We start from the raw sequence: 13,160 nt of genomic DNA, 5'->3' as shown, positions 1-13,160 counted from the left end.
GTTCAAAGCATTATCATCACCACATTTCTGTCTCTCTCCCAGCACTCCTCATTACCCCTTAAAAATGAATTATTGTGGATGTTGAAGACTCCCAACAATGTTTCCTGCACATAATACTTAGTATTAAACAGTAATTTTTACTTCTGTTCATATTTTCATAATGAAGCTGTATTAAAACATTTGTTAAAATGGCCATGACAAGGTATCCTGTTTTAATTACTAAAACCCTAACTGTATTAACTACTTTCATTTTTTATGATCCTTTAAAGCAAGTTTTATGTATTTTATATATTTGTCTTGACTTGAAGTTTTTTATCCCATGTTTTCCTACTTAAAATGATTTTTTTTTTAAGATAGTAAGTCAGACTTTATTTAAGAGGAACCAGTGGGGATAAGTATGGGGACCACTGTGATGGGATCTTGGAGTAGGGGAAAGAGATTTGACTCAATTCCTTAAAATGATTTGTAACCACTTTTTCAAATTATTTACTATTATACTGTATGTGTGTGTGTACATATACATATACATACATAAATGTTTTAATGGGTATAGTACCCTATTTGCTTATATAGTCATCCATTTTACTGGGGGTAGTCATTTAAATGGAAAGTTATTTTTCATAATTATAAATAGCATTCCATTAAACATGCTTATAGTTTTTTTCTGCTTTTTGTTTGCTGTTTGGTTTAAAATGACTGTTGTTACAGAAGGCTAGTAAAAATGTGGGCATTATTGGTCATCAGGTGTGAATTGTTTGTGTGTGTGTGTAGGGAGAGAGTATGTTTCATTCTCCCTCCTACAGAATGTTTTGGGTTTTGGTTTTGGTTTTGTTTTACTGTCAGTTTGACTTGGGTATGAGCCATATTCTTTCTTGGACCAAGCCATTAGTTTTGAGTTTTTCCCTAAAAATATGTATCAGGGATACAGTAAAAATGGTTTATGTCTATCCCCATTCCTATTCCTGAAATAGGTCCCATCTTAGTACTAGAGCCTAAGCAACAGCAATGAAAGATATCCATTAAAGACTCCTCAGTAAAGAGCTCACTGGCCATATGATTTTTCTTATAAAATAAAATCCATTTATTCCTTCCCAATGAGAAAAAAAGATTCTCTTGGTTTTATTCATTAGCCCTAAGAGCCAAGCATCACAATTTACTTGCTTCTAGTCTTTCATTCTGTCCCTATCAAGAAGTACTTACTGATTCCCTAATCTACTTTGTGTGTACTTAAGTAGTAGGTAAATGGGCTGTGGTGGTTCAACTATCCTTCCGTTCCCCACTGTGTGAGATTAATTGATCAGATGATACTGGGCTTTGGGGGTATTGAGAAACATAGAATATATTGTTAGTATGTGTTTTGAGTCCTGGTTTATCATTTACTGTGCATCCTAGAAACAGGCATTAATATTCTTGAGTCTTTGTTTTCTCATCTATAAAATGAGCAGAATGCCTCAGGATGGTTTGATTTGCATTAAGATAAGGGATATTAATAATGATAGATTCAAAGCACCATATACCTTGATGGTTACTTACACAAATAGTTACCTTAATAGTATTCAGGGGAGATTATTGACATTAATGGGCTGTGAAGTAACATCTGGTCATGTTCATCCATCTGTTGTCTAGCCCTAAAAATCTGACCTCTAGGAGCCTTGAAGTTTGTGTTGTTGAAGCCCAGTGTTAACCATACAACATGGCTACTCAGAGTTTGCAAGCTGTGATAACCTTGGCGGTGAAGTAATATGTAACATGATATAATATACATTTATGTCTGTGTATCTACATATTCAGTATCTTTAATATTTGGAGCAAATGTGTTATCAGAGGTGACTGATTTTTTTACACAACTGCATACTAAACATAAAAGCTCAATTTTAACAGAGGTCACGTAATTTGTAGTGGTCTTGTGACACTAATAAGTGACTTACTCTCACAAAGTTATACAAAATTACATCTCAAGAGTTTGAGTGCTTAGACTATAATTTTTCATTTTAGGTTGGTGCAAAAGTAGTCATGGCTTTTGCTGTTAAAAATGGCGAAAACTACTTTTGCACTGACATAGTATAAAGTGAAGTGATCCAGATATAAAGTAATAATGATTTTTTATTATTCTAGAGGTGGTAACAGAAAAATTGTATTTTTCTCTCTATAACCTATTGGACCTTCTCACATTTCTTCTGTAATTCCCATTAGAAATCACATTTTAGGCCGGGCATGGTGGCTCACTCCTGTAATCCCAGCACGTTTGGAGGCCAAGGTGGGCAGATCACCTGAAGTCAGGAGTTCGAGACCAGTCTGGCCAACATGGTGAAACCCATCTCTACAAAAATACAAAAATTAGCTGGGCATGATGGTGGGTGCCTGTAATCCCAGCTACTGGGGAGGCTGAGGCAGGAGAATCATTTGAACCCAGGAGGCGGAGGTCGTGGTGAGCCAAGATTGCGCCATTGCACTCTAGCCTGGGAGACAGAGCGAGACTCTGTCTCAAAAAAAAAAAAAAAAAAAAAAGTCACAGTTTAAAGATACTTCTAGTGGGTATATATTTGAGAAACTAGCATTCGTGTAACAATTTTTTTTTATTTTTGGAGACAGAGTCTGGCTCTATCACCCAGGCTAGAGTGCAGTGGTGCAATCTCGACTCATTGCAACCTCTGCCTCCCAGGTTCGAGATTCTCCTGCCTCAGCCTCACTAGTAGCTGGGATTACAGGTGTGCACCACCATTCCTAGCTAATTTTTTGTATTTTTAGTAGAGACAGGGTTTCGCCATGTTGGTCAGGCTGGTCTCGAACTCCTGACCTCAGGTGATCCACCTGCCTTGGCCTCCCAAAGTGCTGGGATTACAGGCTTGAACCACCATGCCTGGCCACATTTGTGTAATTTTAAGTCATTTGAATGAGCGGGCTCTTTAAATGTGATACAGGTTTTTCAGCCGGGCGTGGTGGCTCACATCTGTAATCCCAGCACTTTGAGAGGCTGAAGCAGGAAGATCACTTGAACCCAGGAGTTTGAAACCAGCTTGGGCAACATAGTGAGACCCTGTTTCTACAAAAAGTAAACAAAATTAGCCGAGTGTGGTGGCACATGCCTGTGGTCCCAGCTATTTGGGAGAGCTGAGGTGGGAAGATTGCTTAAATCCAGGAGGTTGAGGCTGCAGTAAGCCGAGATTGTGCCACCGCACTCCAGCCTGGGTACAAAAAAATGAACATTCATGTTTTTCTGTGATACAGAAAAAACAAAAATCTCGTATAGGTTTTTCCTTAGCAAATAGAAAAGTCACATGATATATGTACATGTGTCACAAACGTGTATATCTTCTGCATTATTCCAGTCAAACTGGTTTATAGAAACCAAATTAATACTGTTAAAAGCCTAGAAGTCTAGGCTTTTAACATAAGTAGATACTGCTGTTGTTATCTCCCAGCCAACATTTGGAGGTGTTCTTCTAAACCACAGCTTTATTCCATATGAATCAAATACTAGTGTCTGCATAATGAGCCTTACTTAAACATCCGGTCTTGTCAGAAAAATTCTTCATGAACATATTGTCACTGATGGCCAAAGAAATTTTGTCTTCCAAAATATTAGCAGTTTTCTATTGTACATTTGGATGATTGACTTCCTGGTCACTCTAGAAATAACATGTTTTACCCTGGTGATTTTTTTTTTTTCAAAATTAGAATTTCAACTAGCTTTTTTATTGTTTTATAAAATCAATATCAGAATATTAAATGTTCACACTCAAAATATGTTAGGTAATTATGAAACCCATTCTATTCCAAATAAGTGAAGATACCAGTAGTAGGAAATGAAGTCAAAGAAGTTACAATAGGGTCTTAGGGGGAGCTTTAAGAGGATTTTTGGTTGTTAGACTGAGTAATGTGGAAATCCACTGGAGCAGTTAGAATTGAATAGCGTGATCTGACATATTTTGAGAGGATCACTGGCTGCTCTGGGTAAAAGAGATTGCAGGAGTCAAGGGCAAAAGTAGGAGACTGGCCAGGCATGGTGGCTCATGCCTGTAATCTAAGCACTTTGGGAGGCTGAGGTGGGAGGATCGCTTGAGCCTAGTAGTTTGAGATCAGCTTGGTTAACATGGCGAAACCTCATCTTTACAAAAAATACAAAAATTAGTTGGATGTGGTGGCATGCTCCTGTAGTCCCAGCTACTCGGGAGGCTGAGGCAGGAGGATCATCTGAGCCCAGGAGGTTAAGGCTGCTGTGAGCCTTGATGGCACCACTGCGTTCCACCCTGGGTAACAGAGTGAGACCTTGTCTCAGAAAAAAAAAAAAATGTAGGGAGACAAATAATGGTCATGGCAAGAGAATATGGTCACTTGCACATGGTATGAGTAGAGGGATAAGAAAATAGGCCAGGTGCGGTGGCTCACATCTATAATCCCAGCACTTTGGGAAGCCGAGGTGTGGGGATCACTTGAGGTCAGGAGTTCAAGACCAGCCTGGCCAACATGGTGAAACCTCGTTTCTACTAAAAATACAAAAAAATTAGCTGGGCTTGGTGGCGCACGCCTATAATCCTAGCTACTCAGGAGACTGAGGCAGGAGAATTGCTTGAACCCAGGCAGCAGAGGTTGCAATGAGCTGAGATTGCGCCACTGCACTTCCGCCTGGGTGACAGAGTGAGACTCTGTCTCAAAAAAAAAAAAAAAAAAAAGAGAGAGGAAATGAATACAGGTTGAGTATCCCTTATCTGTAATGCTTGGGACCTGAAGTGTTTTGTATTTCGGATTTTTTTCAGATTTGGGAATATTTACGTTATATATACTTAGTGGTTGAGCATCCCTAAGTCAAAATCCAAAATATTCCAGCGAGTATTTCCTTTGAGCACCATGTGGACGCTCAAAAAGTTTCATATTTTATAGCATTTGGGATTTCTGATTAGGGAAATCAGAAATGTTTATGCTCAGCCTGTACATAAATACAATCATGTGCCATGCAATGGCGTTTTGGTCAACAACAGATGGCATTTATGACAGTGATCCTCGTAAGATTATTATGGAGGTGAAAAATTCTTCTGGCCTTCTGACATCTTGATGATCCTGACTCCGTGTAAGCCTAGGCTAGTGTGTGTGTTTATATCTTAGTTTTTGTTTTTTTATGTTGATACATAATAGGTGTACATATTTTCAGGGTACATGTGATAATTTAATATATTCATATAATTTGTAAAAATCAGTGTATTGAGATATCCATCACCATAAATATTTGTCTTTTCTTTATGCTAGAAACATTCAATTATTCTCTTCTAGCTATTTTGAAATATACAATAAGATTATTCTAAAGTATAGATACCTTACTGATCTATGAAATACTTGGTCATGTTTCCTCTATCAAAATGTATGTTTTTCCCATATATATATGTTTATATATATAAGAAACATAAATTTATATATATAAGAAAAACATATAAATATACGTACAAATATATAAACTTATAGAATAAGTTTATATATAATATATAAATTCAGAATAAGTTTATATATATAATATATAATATAAACTCATAGAATAAGTTTATATATATAATATATAATATATAATATAAACTCATAGAATAAGTTTATATATAATATATAATATAAACTCATAGAATAAGTTTATATATTTAATATATAATATAAACTCATAGAATAAGTTTATATATAGGCTGGGTGCGGTGGCTCACACCTGTAATCCCAGCACTTTGGGAGGCTGAGGCGGGCGGATCACAAGGTCAGGAGATCGAGGCCATCCTGGCTAACAAGGTGAAACCCTATCTCTACTAAAAATACAAAAAATTAGCCAGGTGTGGTGGTGGGCACCTGTAGTCCCAGCTACTCGGGAGGCTGAGGCAGGAGAATGGCGTGAACCCGGGAGGCGGAGCTTGCAGTGAGCCGAGGTCGCGCCACTGCACTCCAACCTGGGCGACAGAGCCAGACTCTGTCTCAAAAAAAAAAAAAAAAGAATAAGTTTATATATATAAGAATACATATATATATATTTAGAAAACTTATTCTATAAAAAACTTATCGAATAAGAATAAGGATATAAAAAAAATATTTGGCCCAGTGTGTTGTCTCACATCTGTAATCCCAACAATCTGGGAGGCCAAGGCAGGAGAATCACTCAAACACAAGAGTTCAAGACTAGCCTAGACAACATAGCGAAACCCTGTCTCTACAAATTTGTTTTTAATTAGCTGGGCGTGGTGGCACATACTCGGGAGGCTGAGATGGGAGGATTGCTTCAGTCCAGGAGTTCAAGGCTACAGTAAGCTATGATCACACTACTGCATTCCAGCCTGGATGACAGAATGAGACTCTTTTTTAAAAAAAATATAGGCCAGGCACGGTGGCTCACACGTGTAATCCCAGCACTTTGGGAGGCCGAGGTGGGCAGATCACAAGGTTAGGAGATGGAGACCATCCTGGCCAACATGATGAAACCCCGTCTCTGCTAAAATAAAAAAAATTAGCCGGGCGTGGTGGCACGCACCTGTAGTCCCAGGTACTCGGGAGGCTGAGGCAGGAGAATCGCTTGAACCCGGGAGGTGGAGGTTGCAGTGAGCCCACATCGCACCACTGGTCTCCACCCTGGCGAGGAGGAGGGAGGAGGGTTGTTTATACAGCTGTAGAATGTGTTTGTATTTTAAGATAAGTGTTATAAAAGAGTTAAAAAGTTGAAAAAATTTAAGTTTATAAAGTAAAAAAGTTATAGTAAGTTACAGTTAATTTATTTAAAAAAATGTTTTATAAATAAACTTAGTGTAGCCCAAGTGTTTATAGTCTACAGTAGTGTACAGTAATGTCCTAGGCCTTCATATTCACTCACTCACCACTCACTTACTCAAAGCAACTTCCAGTCCTGCAAGCTTTGTTCATAGTTAGTTCCCTATACAGGTGTACCATTTAAATTTTGTTTTTTTGAGACGGCATCTCGCTCTGTTGCCCAGGCTGGAGTGCAGTGGTGCCATCTCGGTTCACTGCAACCTCTACCTCCTGGGTTCAAGCGATTCTTCTGCCTCAGCCTCCTGAGTGGCTGGGACTACAGGTGCATGCCACCACGCCTGGCTAATTTTTTGTATTTTTAGTAGAGATGGGATTTCACCGTGTTAGCCAGGATGGTCTCGATCTCCTGACCTCGTGATCCGCCCACTTTGGCCTCCCAAAGTGCTGGGGTTACAGGTGTGAGCCACCGTGCCCGGCCTAAAAAATTTTTATACTGTATTTTTACTGTAACTTTTCCATGTTTAGATACACAGATACTGTTATGTTATAGTTGCTTACAAGTCTTTATTACAGAAACATGCTGTACAGGTTTGTAGCCTAGGAACAACAGACTATACCACATAGCCTAGGTATCTAATAGATTTGTGAGGTGCACTGTATGATGTGTAAGTACCTCATACACTTAGTAGGTTTGTGAAAGTACATTATATGATGTTACCACAACAATGAAATCTCCTAACAATGCATTTCTCAGAATGTACCCCCCTTGTTAAGCAATACATGACTGTACATTTTCCTCTCAGGCTTTGTGATACTATTCTGATGATAATTCTGCCTTAACAATTAATGTTTTTCAGTCTGGTTTATTATCCAAGTAGATTAAGCTGATCCAGAATACCAAATTAAGTGTTCTTTTCCTTTTTCCTGTGTCCTGTCAGTAATTATTCGTTCAGAAACCTGCTAGGTAGCTGCATTGCCTATTCAGACTACTTGAGTTTTTACTGGTATCATTTGGAATTATATTTTGTATTTTGAGTACTTAGCATTTAATGTTTCTGTAATCATTTTACCTGCTAGAATCTCAGTCCATAGGAGCAAAATCTCTCCTTAAGCACAGGATACATGTCTATTCAGTTCCTTAACAGTCACCACCTCTTAGGACAGCAAGGCTATTTTTCAGTCTTCTTATCACCTCTTCTTCTTTAAGCAGATTTTCTATGCTTGAGAAATAATTACAGAGTAGGTTTAAGCCCTAGCATAGTACTTATTTCTTATGAAACTCCAGGCATGGGCAGTACCTGGTTTTGATGGTGGTCAGCACTAAATGAGATGATGTATGTTAAGGGGCTTCTTGCATCATAGAACACTGTATAAATTGGTGTGTTGTGAGAATTTCAGATGCATTGATTCTGCTGTCTTTCTGCCAAGGGGTTTTATCATAGAAGACTACAAAAAGCTAAAACAAAAGGTAGCTTAAAATTTGATCATCTTATTTACTATGATTCACACCCTTTGACCTTTTCTGATCCAAACAACCTGTTTGTTATTTCAAGTTGGTAGCAAAAGCCTTCCTGAAAAGAGCAGCGTGGCATTGTTTCTTGGATATCCCAGGAGCAGCACTTCATTGGTTTTTGCTTATAGAAACTGTCCACCTGTTTAGTTTTCAATGTCATTCCAATGTCATTGAAAGCTAAACAGTTGGAGAATTTCTATGACCAAAAAAAAAAAAGTTTTTATTTTCTTATGATAAAGTAAAATCAAAGTAAGTAAATGAATAGGGAATTAGTAAAAAAAGAAACCTTGGGGTTTGAAACAAAAAATTGTTTTGCACATTTATGTCCAAATATATAAACAAAAAATTTTAAAATGTTATGGGTATATCTTTAAGATTGTGCCAACTTGGAAGTCAGTCTGTTTATTAAAGTGACAAAAGCTTAAATTATTGATTTCTTCATTTTATCTTTTAGAGTTATGCCCAGCCAAGTCTTCAGTATATCCAGGGGCAACAGATTTTCACAGCTCATCCACAAGGAGTGGTGGTACAGCCAGCCGCAGCAGTGACTACAATAGTTGCACCAGGGCAGCCTCAGCCCTTGCAGCCAGTAAGAAATGTTTCAGTTGTTAAAACTCATTGGCTGTCTACTTTGTCTTTAGAAGGTTTTCTTTTTGGTTTGGTTTTGTTTTGCGTTTTATTTTTGGGTTTTTTTTCACCTGTTCTTTGTTTTTTTATTTTTATTTTTATTTTTTTATTTTTTTTTTGAGACAGAGTCTCGCTCTGTCACCCAGGCTGGAGTGCAGCGGCACAATCTTGGCTCACTGCAACCTCCACCTCCTGGTTTAAAGCGATTCTCCTGCCTCAGCCACCTGAGTAGCTGGGATTACAGGTGTGTGCCACCACGCCTGGCTAATTTTGTATTTTTAATAGAGACGGAATTTCCCCATGTTGACCAGGCTCGTCTTGACCTCATGACCTCAGGTGATCCACCCGCCTCGGCCTCCCAAAGTGCTGGGATTATTTATAGGCATGAGCCACCACGCCCGGCCCGTTTTTAAATTTGTGTAGCCACCAAATTCACCTGAGCCACCCTGAGGGCGTGAACTCAACCATTTTGTAAAAAAAAAATTTTTTTAATTCTGTGGAATTTATAGTTCCATTAATACATATTTTGCTCCGCACCTGTAGTCCCAGCTACTCAGGAGGCTGAGACAGGAGAATGGCGTGAACCTGGGAGGCGGAGCTTGCAGTGAGCTAAGATCGCGCCACTGCACTCCAGCCCAGGTGACAGAGCAAGACTCCATCTCAAAAAAAAAAAAAAAAAAATGCTCCTAGGATCCTTTTTATTTGTTGTTTACCCTGACCTTGTATTTTTATATTTTACTATGAATTTTTGAAGTAATAATTTTTTTTTTTTTTTAACTCTGTCACCTAGGCTGGAGTGCAGTGACACGATCTTGGCTCACTGCAACCTCCACTTCCTGGGTTCGAGTGATTCTCCTGCCTCAGCCTCCTGAGTAGCTGGGACTACAGGTGTGCATCACTGCGCCCAGCTAATTTTTGTATTATTATTTTTTTTTTTTTTTTTTTTTTTAGAGATGGAGTCTTGCTCTGTCGCCCAGGCTGGAGTGCAGTGGCATGATCTCGGCTCACTGCAAGCTCCGCCTCCTGGGTTCTCGCCATGCTCCGGCCTCAGCCTCCTGAGTAGCTGGGACTACAGGCACCCGCCACCACGCCTGGCTAATTTTTGTATTTTTAGTAGAGACGGGGTTTCGCTGTGTTAGCCATGATGGTCTCAATCTCCTGACCTCGTGATCTACCCGCCTTGGCCTCCCAAAGTTCTGGGATTACAGGGATGAGCCACTGTGCCCAACCTTAATTTTTGTATTTTTAGATACGGGGTTTCACCATGTTGGCCAGGCTGGTCTTGAACTCCTGACCTCATGATCGCCCACTTCAGCCTCCCAAAGTGTTGGGATTACAGGCGTGAGCCACCACACCTGGCCGAAGTAACAATTTCCTAGACCAGCTATCTATCAGTATTTACTGCGTACAGGTTGAGTATCCCTTATCTGAGCTTCAGGGGACCAGAAGTATTTCACATTTCAGAATTTTATGGATTCTGGAATATCTGCACTATAATTACCACTTGAGCATCTCTAATTTGAAAATGTATAGCTTGAAATATTCCAATAAGCATTTCCTTTGAACATGGCCTTTGAGTGTCATGTCAGCACTCAAAATGTTTTGTATTTTTGTATTAGGGCTGCTTAACCTGTACTAGAATATGATACTGTACTAGTCACCATGGACTAGGCATGTAGAATTGTGTGATATACTTCACTATACATGTTGTACAATGTTTAAAAAAAGTTTTTTATATGATGTTTAATATTAAGATAAGCTTTTGGTATTCTGCAACATATGTAGGAGGATATGGTGAAATCTCAAAGTGTTGTTGTTTTTGGATAAAGTGGAAAATAAGAGGTTGGCATGGGAAACAATTGAAAAAACTAAACAGAATAGCATGGTCAAATCAGCACTTTAGAACACTTACAGTTCTGGAGAAAGCTCTTGCAGCAATCCAGCAATTGATGATGACTTTAGACAGGACAGTTAGTGAAGATGGACTAAAAATACTATATGTGAAATAACAGAATAATAAGATAATGTGTACTTAGAGCAGATGTTTGAGTGGTTGTTACGAGTTGAGTTGAGCCCTTCTAGGCTTTTTTTTTTTTTTTTTTTGAGATGAAGTCTTGCTTTGTTGCCCAGCCTGGAGTACAGTGGTTTGATCTCGCGGCTCACTGCAACCTCCGCCTCCCAGGTTCAAGCAGTTCTCCTGCCTCAGCCTCCTGAGTAGCTGGGATTACAAGTGCACACCACCACACCCGGCTAATACTTTTGTATTTTTAGTAGAGACAGGGTTTCACTATGTTGGCCAGGCTGGTCTCAAACTCCTGACCTCGTGATCCACCTGCCTCGGCCTTCCAAAGTGCTGGGATTACAGGCGTGAGCCACTGCGCTTGGCCGACTAGGCATTTTTAATACAAACATAAATAAGTTTCCATTTGTATTCTTAAAAGCTGATCTTTCAAATAAGAGAGAGATGATGATCACAAGAGAAAGATGGTGACTACACTAAAAATAAAGTTTTGTGTTGGGAATAAGTACTGAATGGTTTGGAATACATATTTTTTCTTTTTGCCTTAAACTATTAAGAGATAAATGGTTTGGAATATTAAGTGACACAGAAGCTTGGGGAAAAGAGGTCACTTTATAAGCTAAAGGATAGGGTAATGGAGGAATTGAAACTTAAGCTGGGCCAGAAAACCCCAGCTGGGTGAAATAAGAGATAAAAAAGAGTATACACAAAGCAAGAATGCTCAAAGACCCGTGTTTGCTTAAAAGTGAACACATTTTATCTGAGCCTGGGGTCTTCAGGTTCCTCTTTAACTGTGCAAGCAAAGGTAAAGGTAAAAAATGTATTCTTCATTAATAGGCTTGAAAGAAGGAACAAGTATATATCCTTGTGGTGATTACTAGTCTGCTAGGGCTGCGGTAACAAAATACCACAGACTGAGTGGATTAAATAACAGAAATTTTCTCACAGTTCTTGAGGCTGGAAGTCCAAGATCAAGGTGTCAGCAGTGTTGGTTTCTCCTGAGGCCTCTCTCCTTGGCTTGCGAATGGCTGCCTTCTTGCTGTATATACCTTTTCTCTGCGAGTGTCCTCTGGTGTCAGTTCTCTTTTAATAAGGACACCATCCTATTAGATAAAAAGTCCTCACTCTTTTGACTTCATTAATCTTAATTAGCTCTTTACAGGCCCTGTGTCCCAGTAACAGTCACGGCAGGATTAGAGCTTCAACATACATGTTTTGGGGAAACAAAAATCAGTCCATAAGTGATTATGAGGTTTTTATGTTTTTCAGAATGTGGCACTAATATTTTATAGTTTTGAGGTTTCAAGTACGGAAAAAATATAATGGATAAATGTTAACATTCTGTCATATTTGCTTCTCAGGGGGTTTTTTGGTTTTTCTTTTTTTTTTTTTTTAAAGATAAAGATATTTCTGGATCCCATTTAGTTAATTGGTATCCTGCAGTTGATATGCCTTAGAATTGGTGTTTTAAAGTTGAAAAATGCTGCTCTATATGATAAACTATAGGGTATCTTGGATGGTAAACTTAGAGCCAACTGTCACTTTTCTGATAGCTCTGTAAACCTCTTTATATATACTGTCCCTTATTTCCCAGACTGTACCTTTCCTTTATCCTTTTTTTAAGAGGGGGTAGATGTACATTTTTACATATTTAAGTGGGCTATTTTGTCATATTCAGCCAGATTAAGAGAGAGATCACTGATCAAAAATGTGTGTGTTTTCTTTGTAGTCTGAAATGGTTGTGACAAATAATCTCTTGGATCTGCCGCCCCCCTCTCCTCCCAAACCAAAAACCATTGTCTTACCTCCCAACTGGAAGACAGCTCGAGATCCAGAAGGGAAGATTTATTACTACCATGTGATCACAAGGTAAGAGGAGCTGTATGGGCGTTCCCATGTCTGCTTTTACTTAATCAAAGAAGTTGCCACTATAAGGGGAGTTTTACAGTTGTAAACTTCTTGTCATTAGCTTTTCACTGTGCTTGAAGGCTGCTGGATTTCCAGAATCACATCTTAAATGTATTTTAGATGTTAGACTTTGGTTCTTTTTGTATTTGTTTTGGTGTATTTTTATTTTATTTATTTTGTCACCCAGGCTGGAGTACAGTGGTGTGATCTCAACTCACTGCAACCTTCTGCTCCCATGTTCAAGTGATTCTCTTGCCTCAGCCTCCCCAGTAGCTGGGATTACAGGCATGTACCACAATGCCTGGCTAATTTTTGTGTTTTTAGTGGAGACGGGGTTTCACCATCTATGTTGGTCAGGCTGGTCTC

The 13,160-nt window shown here is 38.9% G+C and overlaps 1 protein-coding gene across 3 annotated transcripts in view; it reads left to right on the top strand.

Annotated features, from left to right (window-relative positions):
- The window catches only part of SETD2 (SET domain containing 2, histone lysine methyltransferase), a 147,401-nt gene that overhangs the window by 108,547 nt on the left and 25,694 nt on the right, over window positions 1–13,160 (top strand). For all 3 annotated transcript variants that reach the window (XR_010111422.1, XM_003818444.6, XM_055109801.2), the window contains 2 exons: window positions 8,694–8,828; window positions 12,616–12,755. Coding sequence is in view for 2 of the 3 variants with exons in the window: in XM_003818444.6 (XP_003818492.3) it covers window positions 8,694–8,828; window positions 12,616–12,755 (275 nt within the window). In the remaining variant the exon portion in view is untranslated. The remainder of the gene's footprint in view (window positions 1–8,693; window positions 8,829–12,615; window positions 12,756–13,160) is intronic.

Source organism: Pan paniscus, chromosome 2 (genome assembly GCF_029289425.2).
Source record: "Pan paniscus chromosome 2, NHGRI_mPanPan1-v2.0_pri, whole genome shotgun sequence".
Lineage (NCBI taxonomy): Eukaryota > Metazoa > Chordata > Mammalia > Primates > Hominidae > Pan > Pan paniscus.
This window is presented reverse-complemented; position numbering and strand designations above follow the sequence as displayed.